The following is a 13699-nucleotide window of genomic DNA, read 5'->3' as shown; positions in this document are numbered from 1 at the left end:
TGTCCCCTTTCCCCCCCCATTGACCTCTTGTAGCCCACTTCCCTCCCCACCCCAGGCTTTTACTACATATAGTCTATGTCCATGGGTTATTCATATCTATATATATAAAAGCCTAAGCGACCTTTATGACTAAATGACCGGTTGCTATGATGTGCACTGACCACAAGGTGGCAGATGCTCAACACAGGAGCTTCCCCCTGGTGGACAGTGTGTTCCCACAGCCAACTTCTCAAGGCCCCTACCTCTCTTGCCCAACCCTGCCCTGATGGGCCCGGATTGGGGGTGGGGCCAGCCAGCCAACTTCCCAAGGCCTCTCCCCCTAGCTGGCCTCAATCATTGGCCAGGCCAAGGGACCCCACCCGTGAACAAATTCGTGCACTGGCGCTCTAGTGTGTGTGTAAGTTCTTTGGTTGATCTCTTCCCACCCACCCACCCTCCTTGCTGTTCCATCCTATGTGTACAACTGCATTGCTTTGGTAACTTGGGGGCCCAGATGAGAGTTGAGTTCTGTTACCTATATCCTACCTAATAATAGATAAATATGCAAATTGACCGTACCTTCGCTATGCCCGCGATTGGCCAGGAGGCGCGGGGGGGCGGGACTCGGAGTGGCCAGGGTGGCTGATTGGGCCGGCGGGACACTGAGCTCGCGTTGCCAGCGGCGGCTCGAGCTCAGCGTCTGCGCCATGGCTATGCTGTGGCATAGAAGGGGGAGCTCACGTCCCACCGCAGACCATCAAAAGCGGGGGAGCTGGGTGCCTGTCCGCTCAGGCACCAGGCCTTTCAGAAGCCTCCGCGGTGCCGGAGGCTTCTGAAAGGCCTGGTGCACCAGCGAACAGGCACCCAGCTACTCCTAAACGTGCATGATTCAATCATGCACTGGGCCTCTAGTATATATATAAAAGCCCAGCGACCAGAACAGCACAACGACCAGTATGACCCATGGCTATGACGTGCACTGTGGCAGCCAACCAGCCTGATCCAGGCCCCTATTGGCTCCCCGCTCCACCCTGATCGGGGGCGGGGCTGGCCAGCAAACCACCTGCAGTCCCTCCCCCTGGCCAGCCCGGCCCGATGGGCCCCCATCGGGGCAAGCCGGCCGGACCCCACCCGTGCACAAATTCGTGCACCAGACCTCTAGTAATGTTATAAACCTGGTTTGGTATAAATGTTTTTTTGTTGTTGTTTTAAATCTGGGCTGTGACCCAGACAACATTTAATTTATTCCAGAATCTACCATGTAGAGTGAAGAACCAATTTAGTCCAGTCCTTACAATAATGATATCACTTTTATAGCACTTAATAAATTATAAACATATGGTATGTTTACAGTAAATGCCTCTGGTTAAGCAGGCAAAGTGCTTTGATCTCATTTTACAGATGAGAAAACTGCTCCTTAGAATTTAACTGGCTTGTCTATGATAAAAAAGGCAAAGACAGAACCATGACTGGGACCCAGGGTTTTTGAGCCCAGTGCTTTTTTGTTCCCTTATTTTGTTGTAAACTTGGCCTCAAATTTTTGCCAGAATCAAATCACAGGATGTAAAGTTTGTTAATTCTCACGGATTTTCTTTCACATGCCCTTGTAGGCATTATGTCGGGCAGAAGATGAAGAGGATATCCGTGCAGCCACCCAAGCCAAGGCTGAACAGGTTGCTGAGCTTGCAGAATTCAATGAGAATGATGGTTTTCCTGCTGGTGAGGGAGAGGAGGCCGGTCGGCCTGGGGCTGAGGATGAGGAAATGTCCCGAGCTGAGCAGGAAATTGCTGCCCTTGTCGAACAGGTCAGTGTTGGACCCACTAGTTCTCAACTCCTTCCTCTGGACTCTGACCCTCTTATCTTCCCTGGTAAAAATAATCACAGCTGATGGGTGGGCCCTGGGCACCCAGTCCCTCTCTTCATCACCATTCTTCCTCCCCACAGCTGACCCCTATTGAGCGCTATGCTATGAAATTCCTGGAAGCCTCATTGGAGGAGGTGAGCCGAGAGGAGCTCAAGCAGGCAGAAGTGAGTAGTTCTAGGAGGTGGGATTGGAAGTGGGAGGCCACTGTTTTCTACCCACTACCACCTTGAGTGCCTCTCCCTGACCACCCTGTGGGGTCTGTTGTTGGTAGGAGCAAGTGGAAGCTGCCCGCAAGGACCTGGACCAAGCCAAGGAGGAGGTGTTCCGCCTACCCCAAGAGGAGGAGGAGGGACCAGGGGCTGGGGATGAGGTTTCCTGTGGGACTGGTGGAGGCAGCCACCGGCGCAGTAAGAAGGTCAAGGCCCCTGAAAGGCCAGGGACTCGAGTCAGTGAGCGTCTTCGTGGAGCCCGGGCTGAGACTCAAGGGGCAAACCACACTCCTGTCGTATCCACTCATCATACCCGCAGCACTTCCACGCCCCCCCGCTGTAGCCCTGCCAGGGAGCGAGTTCCCAGGCCAGCGCCTAAGCCTCGACCCACTCCAGCTTCAGCTGCTGCAATTCCCATCCCAATCCCTGCCCCAATCCCCATTTCAGCTCCAAATCCATTAACCATGCTTCCTGTCCATATCTTGCCTTCTCCCCCACTTCCTCCGCAGATTCCTCCCCCTTGTTCTTCTGCCAGCACACCTCCTCCTGCCTATACCCCTCCGCCAGCTCATACCCCACCTCCAGCTCAAACCTCTGTCTTAACCCCTACCTCCCCTCTCTTGCTTGGTCTACCCTCTGTGCCCATCTTCCCCCCAGTCACCAACCTCCCCTTGGACTTGGGGCCTGAGGCAGAGCTGTGTACACAGACATTGGCATCTAGTGAGTCCCTGGAGCTGGCTGATATGGCCCCCTCTGAGACTTCCCCGCTTACTCATGTGCCCCCTAAGGATCTGTTGCCAGTTGCTGTTGAGATCCTGCCTATGTCAGAAAAGAACCTTTCTCTCACCTCTTCTGCACCTAGCCCAATCCTGGAGACTGGCAATTTCCCCAATGGTCAAGAGCAGGAGGTACCAGAGCCTGCTGAGGGGACCATGCTCACAGTGCTGCCTGGTGGTGAGGAGGTGCCCACGTGTCCGAGTGAGAACAGTGGTCTGGCGCTCCCACCTTCGGCAGTATCTGATGAGCAACTTCAGTTGCCATTGGAGGCTGACAAGAACTCAGAAGAGCTAGTGGAAGCCCAGACCCCAACATCCAGCCCACAGAAGCAGCAGGAACTTGCTTCAGCTGAGGTTACAGCTCCATCAACCTCATCTTCAGCCACCTCCTCACCTGAGGGTTCTTCACCTGCCCGGCCCCCTCGACGTCGCACCAGTGCCGATGTAGAAATTAGGGGTCAGGGGACTGGTCGGCCGGGGCAGCCTCCAGGCCCCAAAGTGCTTCGCAAGTTGCCAGGACGGCTAGTGACTGTGGTAGAGGAAAAGGAACTGGTGAGGCGACGGCGACAGCAGCGGGGAACTGCCAGCTTTCTAGTGCCTGGGGTCTCTGAGACTGGTGCCAGCCCAGGAAGCCCATCTACCCGCAACATGTTGGGGACAGAATCCTCACCACCTACCAGTGGGCCCTGTGAAGCTGCTCCCCCATCCATACTGCCTACCCCAACCCAGCAGCCCTTCATAGCTCGCCGTCACATTGAGCTGGGGGTGACTGGAGAGGGCAGCCCAGAGAATGGAGAAGGGGCGCTGCTTGCCATCACCTCTCCTGCTATGAAACGTCGGAGGGGGAGGCCTCCCAAGAAGAACAGGTCTCCCGCAGATGCTGGACGAGGGGTGGATGAGGCCCCTTCATCCACCTCAAAGGGAAAAACCAATGGGGCTGACCAGGTCCCTGGGGCTGACCCCCTTATTGTTGCAGAGCCTGTTTTGGGACCCCAGCTTATTTCTGGGCCCCAGCCTCTTGGACCCCAGCCAACTCATAGACCCGAGCCCATCATCCTCTCACCTGTGGAGAAAAGAAGGCGTGGGCGGCCCCCTAAGGCCCGTGATTTACCCATTCCTGGGACCATTTCCTCTCCAGGGGATGGCAGCTTAGAGAGCCGGACACAGCCGCTCCCAATGCCACCACTTCCACCACTCCTAGCCTGTCCCATTGCTACTGTCGCCAACACTGTCACCACTCTCACCATTTCAACATCCCCACCCAAGCGGAAGCGAGGCCGACCTCCCAAAAACCCACCATCGCCACGGCCCAGCCAGGTCCCTGTTTTGGACCGTGACACGTCTTCTGTCCTTGAGAGCTGTGGATTGGGGAGGCGGCAGCAACCCCAGGGCCAGGGGGAGAGTGAGGGTAGTTCTTCTGATGAGGACGGAAGCCGCCCCCTCACCCGCCTGGCCCGCTTGCGCCTTGAAGCAGAGGGGATGCGGGGACGAAAAAGTGAAGGGTCCATGGTGGTGGCTGTAATTCAGGATGACCTGGATTTAGCAGATGGACCAGGCGGGTTAGAATTGACACCTCCCGTAGTCTCAGCTCCAAAACTGCGCTCCACCCGGCTACGTCCAGGTTCTCTAGTTCCCCCGCTAGAGACTGAGAAGGTGCCTCGCAAACGGGCAGGTGTCCCAGTTGGCAGAGGTCCTGGGCCGGCAAAGCGGAGCTGCCTGCAGTCCCCAAGTCCCTTGGGGCCTGAAGGTTCAGTAGAAGAGTCTGAGGCTGAAGCCTCCGGTGAAGAAGAGGAAGGGGATGGGACCCCACGCCGCAGGTCTGGCTCCCACCGCCTTGGTGGGGCAACCAACCAAGGGGACCAGCGCATCCTACGCAGCAGTGCCCCACCCCACCCAGCTGGCCCCGCTGTTAGTCACAGAGGCCGAAAGGCCAAGACGTGAGTGGGCTGCCCCTCCACCGAGGCTTTCCACCGTGGCCCCCCACCGTGGCCCCTCCCTCCACAACCAGGCCTGACTCTGTTAACCACTACTTGAAGTCTTTTGAGGGGGAAAGCCTCCAGGGAGACAGGGGCCTTCTCCCTTCTTTCCACCAAAGTAGGGGGTAGGAAACTGGTTGTCATGGAAATGGGGCACTTCACATATTCCCTTCCCTTTCACCCCACATGGCTGGGCAGTGTTAAGGGTGGCAAGATAGTCTGTCCCCACCCCCTTGTACTTGATTCCCCAGCAGTCTTTCACAGCCCTCCACCCTTAAGGAAAGGGGGAGGGACTTCTCTACAATAAGGTTTTTTTCTTTTTTTTTTTTTTTAAGAAGAAAAAATAATAAACTTAGTTTCTGTATGAGCATCCGCGTAAGGAGGCTTCTGATTTTCTGGTCTGGTGGAGGGTTGGGTGGGAAATTGGGCATCTTTTTAATTCCCCTTCCTCCTGCCAAGGTCCTAGTACCTCATCTCTAACACAGAATTACATATCTTGGAGCTAGAAATGTCCACCCAAGAAGAGGGAAGATTTCTAAAGTTTTAGTTTTCAGTCACTCAGACTCTCACTTTTCCTCTCCTCTCTTCTCTCAGTTCCTGGACTTTCCCTCAAGCCCTCTGATGCCTTAGACTTTTCCCTGCTTTTATCTTCCTTGCTCAGGTGCTTTTCCTTTTCCAGAAGGCAGGCATCACTACCCTGGGTTGCTCCCATCATTTTCCTCCCTTGCTTTCCTCCATCTAGCCAAACTGGTTTGAGTCAGCTACACCCCCATATGAGCTCCTGGGGCTCTTCAGGTGGTGGCTGGCCACCGAACCCCACCCCTGGGCTTGGCTTGGAGCCCTGAGTCAGCTCCATCTCTACCCAAGCCAAATCAAACCTGAGGCAGAAGCCGAAACTCACAGTACCTCAAGGCCTATAGCCAGGTAAGAGCCCCTGTTCATTTTACATTTTCTCTGATCTCAACTTCCTGGCCCCTCTCCTTGTGTTCTCCCCATCATGTCTGTATCTGTTTACTCCATCCGAGTTCTTTTCTCAAACCCACTTCTGCAGCTTTGTGGCACATAGTCTGCTTTCTGCTTATCTTGCCTCTTCTCTTTTCACCCTTTTTATCCTGGGTTGTGTTCAGAGAACAGCAAATGGTTTCATTTTATCTAGGAGGTAGGGGAATGGTTGGAAATGGTTTGGTTTCAAAGCTCAGAGGACCTGAGAACTAGGGAGATGAGAAATGGTTAAGTAGGGCATCATTATGCAGGTTTCTGTGTGGGTTATGAGGTCATTCAAACTCAGTGTTAATCTGATTGTGTTGTGTGGCCTGGGTTGAAATGGAGAGGAGATGGCAGGGAGTCAGCATAGCAAAGGAGGCCCTATTGGAGAGGGATTTAAGGTGTTTTCTGATGTTCAGTTTCCTCAACTATAAAGAGCTTAGATGGGTACTTTTTCCCTCCTTTCTCCCATCTCCAGAATTATTATCACATGAAGTGGCAGTTTTGCTTGAAGTAGGGAATGGCCTAGCGTGTCAGTCTGAGGAACTTGGGGGAATTGTAGTGCCCTTTGAAAAACAGTTTAAAAATCAGACTTTGATCGTCTCAGATTCCTAGCTGCTGTTGAGATTCTATTTCCTGCTTCTCAGTGTGCACCTGTCATTCTATTTCTCCCCACTTGTCAAAACAATAATATAGATAATGCTATGTTCACGCTAGCATGCCTTTAAAGACTTGAAATCTTAGTCTGAGGAAGGATTCCAGTCACACATTTCCTCTCGGCCTATGAGTCATTAGAGGAATTCCCTAGTAAGGTGGCATTCTTAAGAGTTGGGCTAGGCCACAAGGACATGATTAGAGAGGGGTGGAGTCTGAGAAAGCCAGGCCAAGAGCTCAGTTTTGGGGCTTAAAAGTACCTCGACTGTATCGCCCACAGGTGATGGAGGACGAGGAGAATGCAGTGGAGATCTTGGTGAGCAACACGGAAGCTGCTCATTCTCCATCCCCCATTCGCTGCTGCTGGCTCCGCCTCCGCTACTTGGCAGCTACTAGCATTATCTGTGGCTGCTCTTGCCTGGGAGTCATGGCCCTTGTGTTTGCCATCAAGGTGAGGAATGCAGTTCCTATGGGAGCAGGAGGTTGGGTGTAGTAAGGCAATGGCTTCATATCTGATCTGTCTACATTGATCAGACGGTTACTAAGTGCCTGTCAGAGCTTGGTGTTGGGCCTTGTGCCAGAAGTAAGAAGAAGACATGGTTCCTGCCATCAAAGGTCCCACACTCTAATGAGAGATGGCTGTGAAAATGGATAATTATTAATGGGATGTAGCTCATCAGTACTATGGTAGAGGAAGCACAAGGTATTCTGGGAGCTGGGGGAGGACACATAGGGTGGAGTAAGAGTAGGTTAACAGTTGTAATTATCCAGAACAATTTATTCTTGTATTATTCATTGTATTGTTTTCCATACAAACAACTGTAAACCTACTTTTGCTCCACCCTTTATGTGTGTGATTACATGTGTCTGTAGAGTAGAGTAGGTGGCAGGGAAATAACCTTCAAGGATGAGTGAATTAGAGTGAAAGGCATTCCAGGTAAAGGAAGCAGTGTATACGAAGGCCTGGACTATTAGTTCAGCCTAAATGGACCAGTGAGAAATAGGGATGAAGCCAGAGGGCCCAGATTCCCAAGGGCTTCATCTTGAAAGTACTGGGGAACCATTCAAGGGTTTTTGCAGAGGAGAGTGACACGGTCAGATTTGTGTTTCAGTAAGAGCCACTCTCAAGTCCTACATGGAGAATGAATTAGAAAACGAGGCAGCTGAGCAGTGATGAGAGCAGTCTGCAGGAGTCTGGAGAAGCTATAAGGGTTTTGAGAGGGTTTCACCATTTCAAAATACCTAACAGAAACAGCACATTTACCTTTTGAAAGGTCACACAGGCTAACTTAAACACCATGCTTGAATTTTCTCAACCCCAGTTGTATTTTAACCATCAGAAACTGTATTCCTGCCCTAACTGGTTTGACTCAGTGGATAGAGCGTCGGCCTGCAGACTGAAGGGTCCCAGTTTCGATTCCGGTCAAGGGCATGTACCTTGGTGCGGGCACATCCCCAGTGGGAGGTGTCCAGGAGGCAGCTGATCAATGTTTCTCTCTCATCAATGTTTCTAACTCTATCCCTCTCCCTTCCTCTCTGTAAAAAAATAAAATACCTTTAAAAATAAACAAAACAAAAAAAACTGTATTCCTGTCATCATAAAAACTTCTGGGTTTTGTTAAGGTACAATCATAAAAAGAATCCTTAAGGAAAGATGAGGCCCATTGACATGAGAATGGGGTGTTATGTGACTGGGCATGAGTGAAAAATACAAAAATACTCCAAGGTAGCTCACTATTTCTTTTTTTTAAGTATTCTTTTTTTAAAATTTTTATTGATTTCAGAGGGGAAGGAAGAGGGAAAGATAGAAACATCAATGATGAGAGAGAATCATCAATTGGCTGCCTCCTGCACACCCCCACTGGGGATCGAGCCCACAACCTGGGCATGTGCCCTTGACTGGAATCGAACCCAGGACCCTTCAGTCTGCAGGGTGACACTATCCACTGAGCCAAACCAATTAGGCCTAGCTCACTATTTCTTGCCAAGAATTCCAAATTTGGAATGAATCTGGGATAAGTAGAAAAGGATAGGGAATAAAAGGATTGAAAAGTATTTTACCATACATGATCTTGTGTGTTAATGGCCACTCTGAAAAGTAGGCAGAGCAGAATGGGTAACTTATTTTGCAGATGAGGCATGAGAAACAGAAACTAGAAAGGAAGGTAGAGGATTTGGATGTGAGGTTTTGAACCATGACAAGGATGGAGGATTGTAGTGGGTCGGTGGGCATTTTGGGACAGAAGCAAAGGGAGAACCTAACCAAACACCTGCCCCCACAGGCGGAAGAGCGGCATAAGGCAGGCCACTCGGAGGAAGCAGTGCACTGGGGGGCCCGGGCCCGGAGGTTCATCCTGATCAGCTTTGCTATCTGGCTTGCTGTCCTCGTTTTGGGCCCCCTGCTTCTGTGGCTGCTCTCTTACATCATCGCCCAAGCTGAGTGATTGAGGGTGGCCTCTGCTGCGAGTCAGCCGAAACCTCCTGAATCCTGCAATGCGGCATTGCTAGGGTCGAATGCCAGCAGTGGTCCTTCCTGGCTGGAGGATGGCGCCTCTCTCAAAGGGCTTTGGAAGAGCTCTCCTAACCCTTTATAAAAGAAAACGGCAACTGAGACTGATGAGGGGAGGTCAGCCTGCTCTATTCTTTCAGTGTTCATTCCCTGTTCCCCCCAACCTACCCCATTTTAGGGGCCTCTACCCAGAGGTGGGGCTGAAGACCAGGCCTGATTTTATTAGAATTTGTTTTATAATAAAAGCCTTTTTTAGTGGTGAAATGCTGTTGCTGTCTACTGTTCTTCCCCTGCTTTTCCCTGGGACCTTGGTAAGAGCCAGAGTGGGCATCTGACTGATGGCAGCAGTCTGCATCTCCCCATGCCTAGTTGCTTCCATGAGAACAAAAGATTTCTTTTTCTTTTTCTGGAAGCTCTTCTTGGAAAGACCCCAGCTTCTTCCTTAGACGTGAAGAGAGACCCAGAGGCCAGAGAGCAAGAGTAGTAGCATCAGCTACTATTTATCGAATGTTTGATATATTCCAAGCTGTGTTCTAGACACTTTATACTTCTTAACTTCTTCAGTTCTCACAATCACTCAATACCTAGGTACCATTGTTCTCGCTTTATAGTTGAGGAAACAGGCACAGATTATAAGGGCACACAGCTAGTAAATGGCAGAGCTGGGATTGAACTTGGACACTTTGGTTACAGAGTTGAGAGAGGAGTGAGAGGATTGAATACAGCAACCATCCCTTATATATAAAGATTTCTATGATTATATTGATTGCATAGCCTTTACCTTGGGTTTATTGATAATATTTTATATTTTTATTGATTTCAGAGAGGAAAGGAAAGGGAGAGAAACATCAATGATGTGAGAGAATCATTGATTTGCTGCCTCCCGCACGCCCCCTACTGGGGATCAAGCCCGCAACCTGGGCGTGTGCCCTTGACCCATGGGAATCAAACCCATGACTCTTCAGCCCTCAGGCTGACACTCTCCACTGAGCCAAACTGGCTAGGGCTGCTAATATTTTTAATATGAGATATATCACACATTCAGGAAAATATCCAAAACAAATACAAAGCTCAATAAGTTAAAGCAAACATCTGAAAAACTAACACTAAGTCAAGAAATGAACATTGCCAGCACTCCAGAGCCTCCTTTATATCCCTTATTATCACTGCTGCTTCCTTTCTTCCCACAGGTAACTATCATTCTGGCTTCAAACAATGTAGTTTTGTTTTGCCTACATTTGAACATTATATAAATGGACTCGTGTATTTTTTATCCTCACCCGAGAATATGTTTATTGATTTTAGGGAGAGAAAGAGAGGGGGGGTGGGGGGAGAGGGAGAGGGAAAGAGAAACATCAGTGAGAGAGAAACATCGACAGTTGTCTCCCGCACGTGCCCCAAACAGATCATATCTGCAACCTAAGTATGTGCCCTAGCTGGGAATCAAACCCGTGACCTTTCGTTGCACAAGATGACACTCCAACCAAAGGAGCCACCTGGCCAGGGCTCTTATGGATTCTTTTTATGCCTGGCTTCTTAATGTTGTTTATGAGATTTATCAATCTTTGGTGTAGCTATAGTTTTCATTACTGTATAGTATTCCATTGCATGAATATATTACATTTTATGTTGGTAGATTTTGGGGATGTTTCCAGTTTTGGGATATTGTGAATCATTCTGCTGTGGATGGATACATATATATTTATTGATTTCCGAGAGGAAGGGAAAGGGAGACAGAGATAGAAACATTAGTGATGAGAGAAAATTTTTGATTGGCTGCCTCCTGCACACCCCACACTGGGGATCGAGCCAGCAACCCAGGCATGTGCCCTTCACGGGAATTGAACCAGGGACCCTTTAGTCCGCAGGCTGATGCTCTATCCACTGAGCCAAACTGGCTAGGGCAATTGTCATATGTCTTTAGCCTCCTTCAATTTTTAGTAGGTCCTCATCCTCTTTTTTTTTGTTAACCCTTACCCAAGGATATTTTTCCATTGATTTTTAGAGAGAGGAAGGGAGAGGGAGAGACAGAGAGAGAGAAACATCAATGTGAGAGAGACACATCAATTGGTTGCCTCCCACACAAACCCTGACCAGGGCCAGGGATCGAGCCTGCAACCAAGGTATGTGCCCTTGACTGGAATCGAACCTGGGACCCTTCCATCCACTGAGCCAAACTGGCTAGGGCTCATCCTCACTTTATTTTTGGTCTTTGTAGAATTTCTCAATTTAGGTTCTTATGATTGGATTCAGGTTAGAAATACTACATAATGTCAATGTGTCCTCAGCACATCACATCAAGAGGCATATGATGTCAAGTTACTCTCTTATTGGTGGTAGTAATATTGACAACTTGGTCAAGGCAGTGTCTGTCAGACTTCTGAAAGGTAAAGCTAACTTTTATCCTTTGTAATTAAAAACTAATCTGTGTAAGTATCCTGTTCCCCAGCAAATTTTCACCAATCATTTTAATGCCCAGTTTGCCCAACACAGTTATGAGGCTTACAGAATGTTGCTGTTTTAAGTTTATCATTATACACTTATTAGTTAATTGGCATTCTACTATGAAGATGGTCCTTTTCTCCATTATTTATTTACAATTTTTTAGGGTCAGTATGGTCTTGGATTGTTCTTTAATTCAATTTATTACATCCATTACTGTCATTAACCTTCTTAAAATGTTTTGTTGAGGTATAATTTACATATTGTAAAGTTCACAGATCTGATGTTTTCACATCTGTGTAATCACCACTTAAGTCAGGGGTGTGGAATGTCTGGCCTGCCAAGGCATTAGGAATGAGTTAATTAAATGTTTGACCAAATATAGCAGGATAATTTTTAAGTTGATAATTTTGTATTACCAAAATTAACTTCACTGGTCCCTGAGTGAAGTTATAAATATCTAAATGGCCCTTGGTAGAAAAATGGTTCCCCACCCCTGAATAGGTGAATAGACAATTTCTAGCACCTCAGAAGCCTCCCTCATGGCCCTCTCAGTCTCATTATTTTTGTCCCTGATTTTGGCCAGTGGAAACCCAACCCCTTCAGCCTGGTTCTTGTGTCCTTCTGATACGTCCCCAACTTTTTTCACTTACTTTTCTGGCACAAATTATTGTAGATTCATCCTGCACTGTCTCTGCTCCAGCCTGGGAATTGGCCATTTCTTCAAATGAGCTTTGGTTCCTTCTACTGGGGACTGTTACTTTGAAATCTAGACACTAGCTGTGCTCATTCTATTGAGATGTTACTGCGTCTAGGCCCTTTCAGAGGTTCATGCTAGAAATACTTTATTTTTTAAAAATCACATCTGACTTAATCATAAGGTTCTCTCCTTTCCCCATTCTATTTTTAAAAAATAACTTTATTGCATTTTAGAGAGCAGAAGGGAGAGGGAGAAAGAAACATCAATGGGAGAGGGGAATACCGATCAGCTGCCTCCTGTATGCTCCCCCCCACCCGCCCCCCGGGGATGGAACCTGAAACCTGGGCTGGTGCCCTGACCAGGAATAGGACCAGCAACCCCTCTGTGCATGGGACGGAGCCACACTGGTCAGGGTTGTTGTTTCCCTATTCTAAATTCCTTATTCCCACAGTAAGACCTTGGCTACCTAATGTTTATTCACTTGCTCAATTTTAGAATGATTATCCCATTATAGTACTAAATAACAAGCCTACTAAGTAAAGTTAAATATTTCTTCACAATGATTTTGTCTTTATTTTTATTTTGAGAGTACATTTATTAAAGCTGGGGGCTGTGAAACAAGGAAGGACTTAGGGTACAAGCAGCAGCAGGAGAGAGACAGACAGGGCTGCTTTGGCTCTAGAAACACCATGGGAAAGAAGTGAGCCAACACGGGGCTGCTGTCAGCTCAGTGGAGAGTCAGGAAAAAAGGGCCTTGGAGACAGGTTCAGGGGTTAGCCTGGGAGGAGCTGCTGCTGCCCACTGCTCCCCTGGTTGCAAGTCTCATGGGGTCCCTTAGAGTTTAGGAGATGCATGCCTGTGGGGAAAGAAGTGTAGGGGAGGGAAGGATGCTGATGTGCTCCTGGGAGGGACAGTGTGCCTGTTTTATCTATTTAAAACACATTTCTATTGATTTCGGAGAGAGAGGAAGAGGGAGATAGAAACATCAATGATGAGAAAGAATCATTGATTCAACTGCTTTCTGCACCCCCCCCCCCCCCAATGGGGATCTAGCAGCAACCCAGGCATGTGCCCCACTGGGAAATCCAACCCTGACCTCCTGGCTCATACACCAGGCCTATTTTGTCTTTTAGATTGATGATATAGTCAAAGTACTCCATTAAAAAGTTACTTGGACTCGTTACATGGTTGTGATCCCAAGGTGACATTTCTAAGATAGTTGTTAGCAGGTTATATTAATTCATTCTGTGCCTCCTTCATGGGTAATAGAACTTCCACAGGGTAGGGACTTTTTATATTATTATTATTATTATTATTATTATTATTATTATTATTGCTGTTAGTCTAGCACTGTGATTTTCAACCAGTGGCCACAAAAATTTTTAAAACATGCAATACCTGACTATTTAGTCAGGGGCACTGACCTCTTTTCCCTTAAAATGTCAAATTAAAATATGACAACAGCCAACACTACAATAGACAGCTGGTATGAATGAATCAAAATTATACCTTTTTTTTTTTTTACCAGATCAGCAAAAATTATAACCTATTTTTTGGTGTGCCCCAGAATTTTAGTCGTTTATGTGTGCCATGAGATGAAAAGGT

General features: G+C 48.3%; 1 protein-coding gene across 2 annotated transcripts in view; it reads left to right on the top strand.

The window, feature by feature from the left end:
• SRCAP (Snf2 related CREBBP activator protein) overlaps positions 1-9216 on the top strand; it is a 39973-nt gene extending 30757 nt beyond the window's left edge. The window contains exons 32-34 of one of the 2 annotated variants that reach the window (XM_054714473.1): positions 1590-1784; positions 1925-2008; positions 2116-5175. In XM_054714473.1, the coding sequence (XP_054570448.1) occupies positions 1590-1784; positions 1925-2008; positions 2116-4770 (2934 nt within the window). In that variant the 3' untranslated portion in view covers positions 4771-5175. Of the gene's footprint in view, positions 1-1589; positions 1785-1924; positions 2009-2115; positions 5730-6723; positions 6895-8725 lie in introns of those variants that run through there. The other variant, XM_054714472.1, reaches the window with a different exon arrangement.
• Positions 9217-13699: the final 4483 nt, after the last annotated feature.

The sequence above is a fragment of the Eptesicus fuscus genome, chromosome 4 (assembly GCF_027574615.1).
Source record: "Eptesicus fuscus isolate TK198812 chromosome 4, DD_ASM_mEF_20220401, whole genome shotgun sequence".
Taxonomy (NCBI): Eukaryota; Metazoa; Chordata; class Mammalia; order Chiroptera; family Vespertilionidae; genus Eptesicus; species Eptesicus fuscus.
This window is presented reverse-complemented; position numbering and strand designations above follow the sequence as displayed.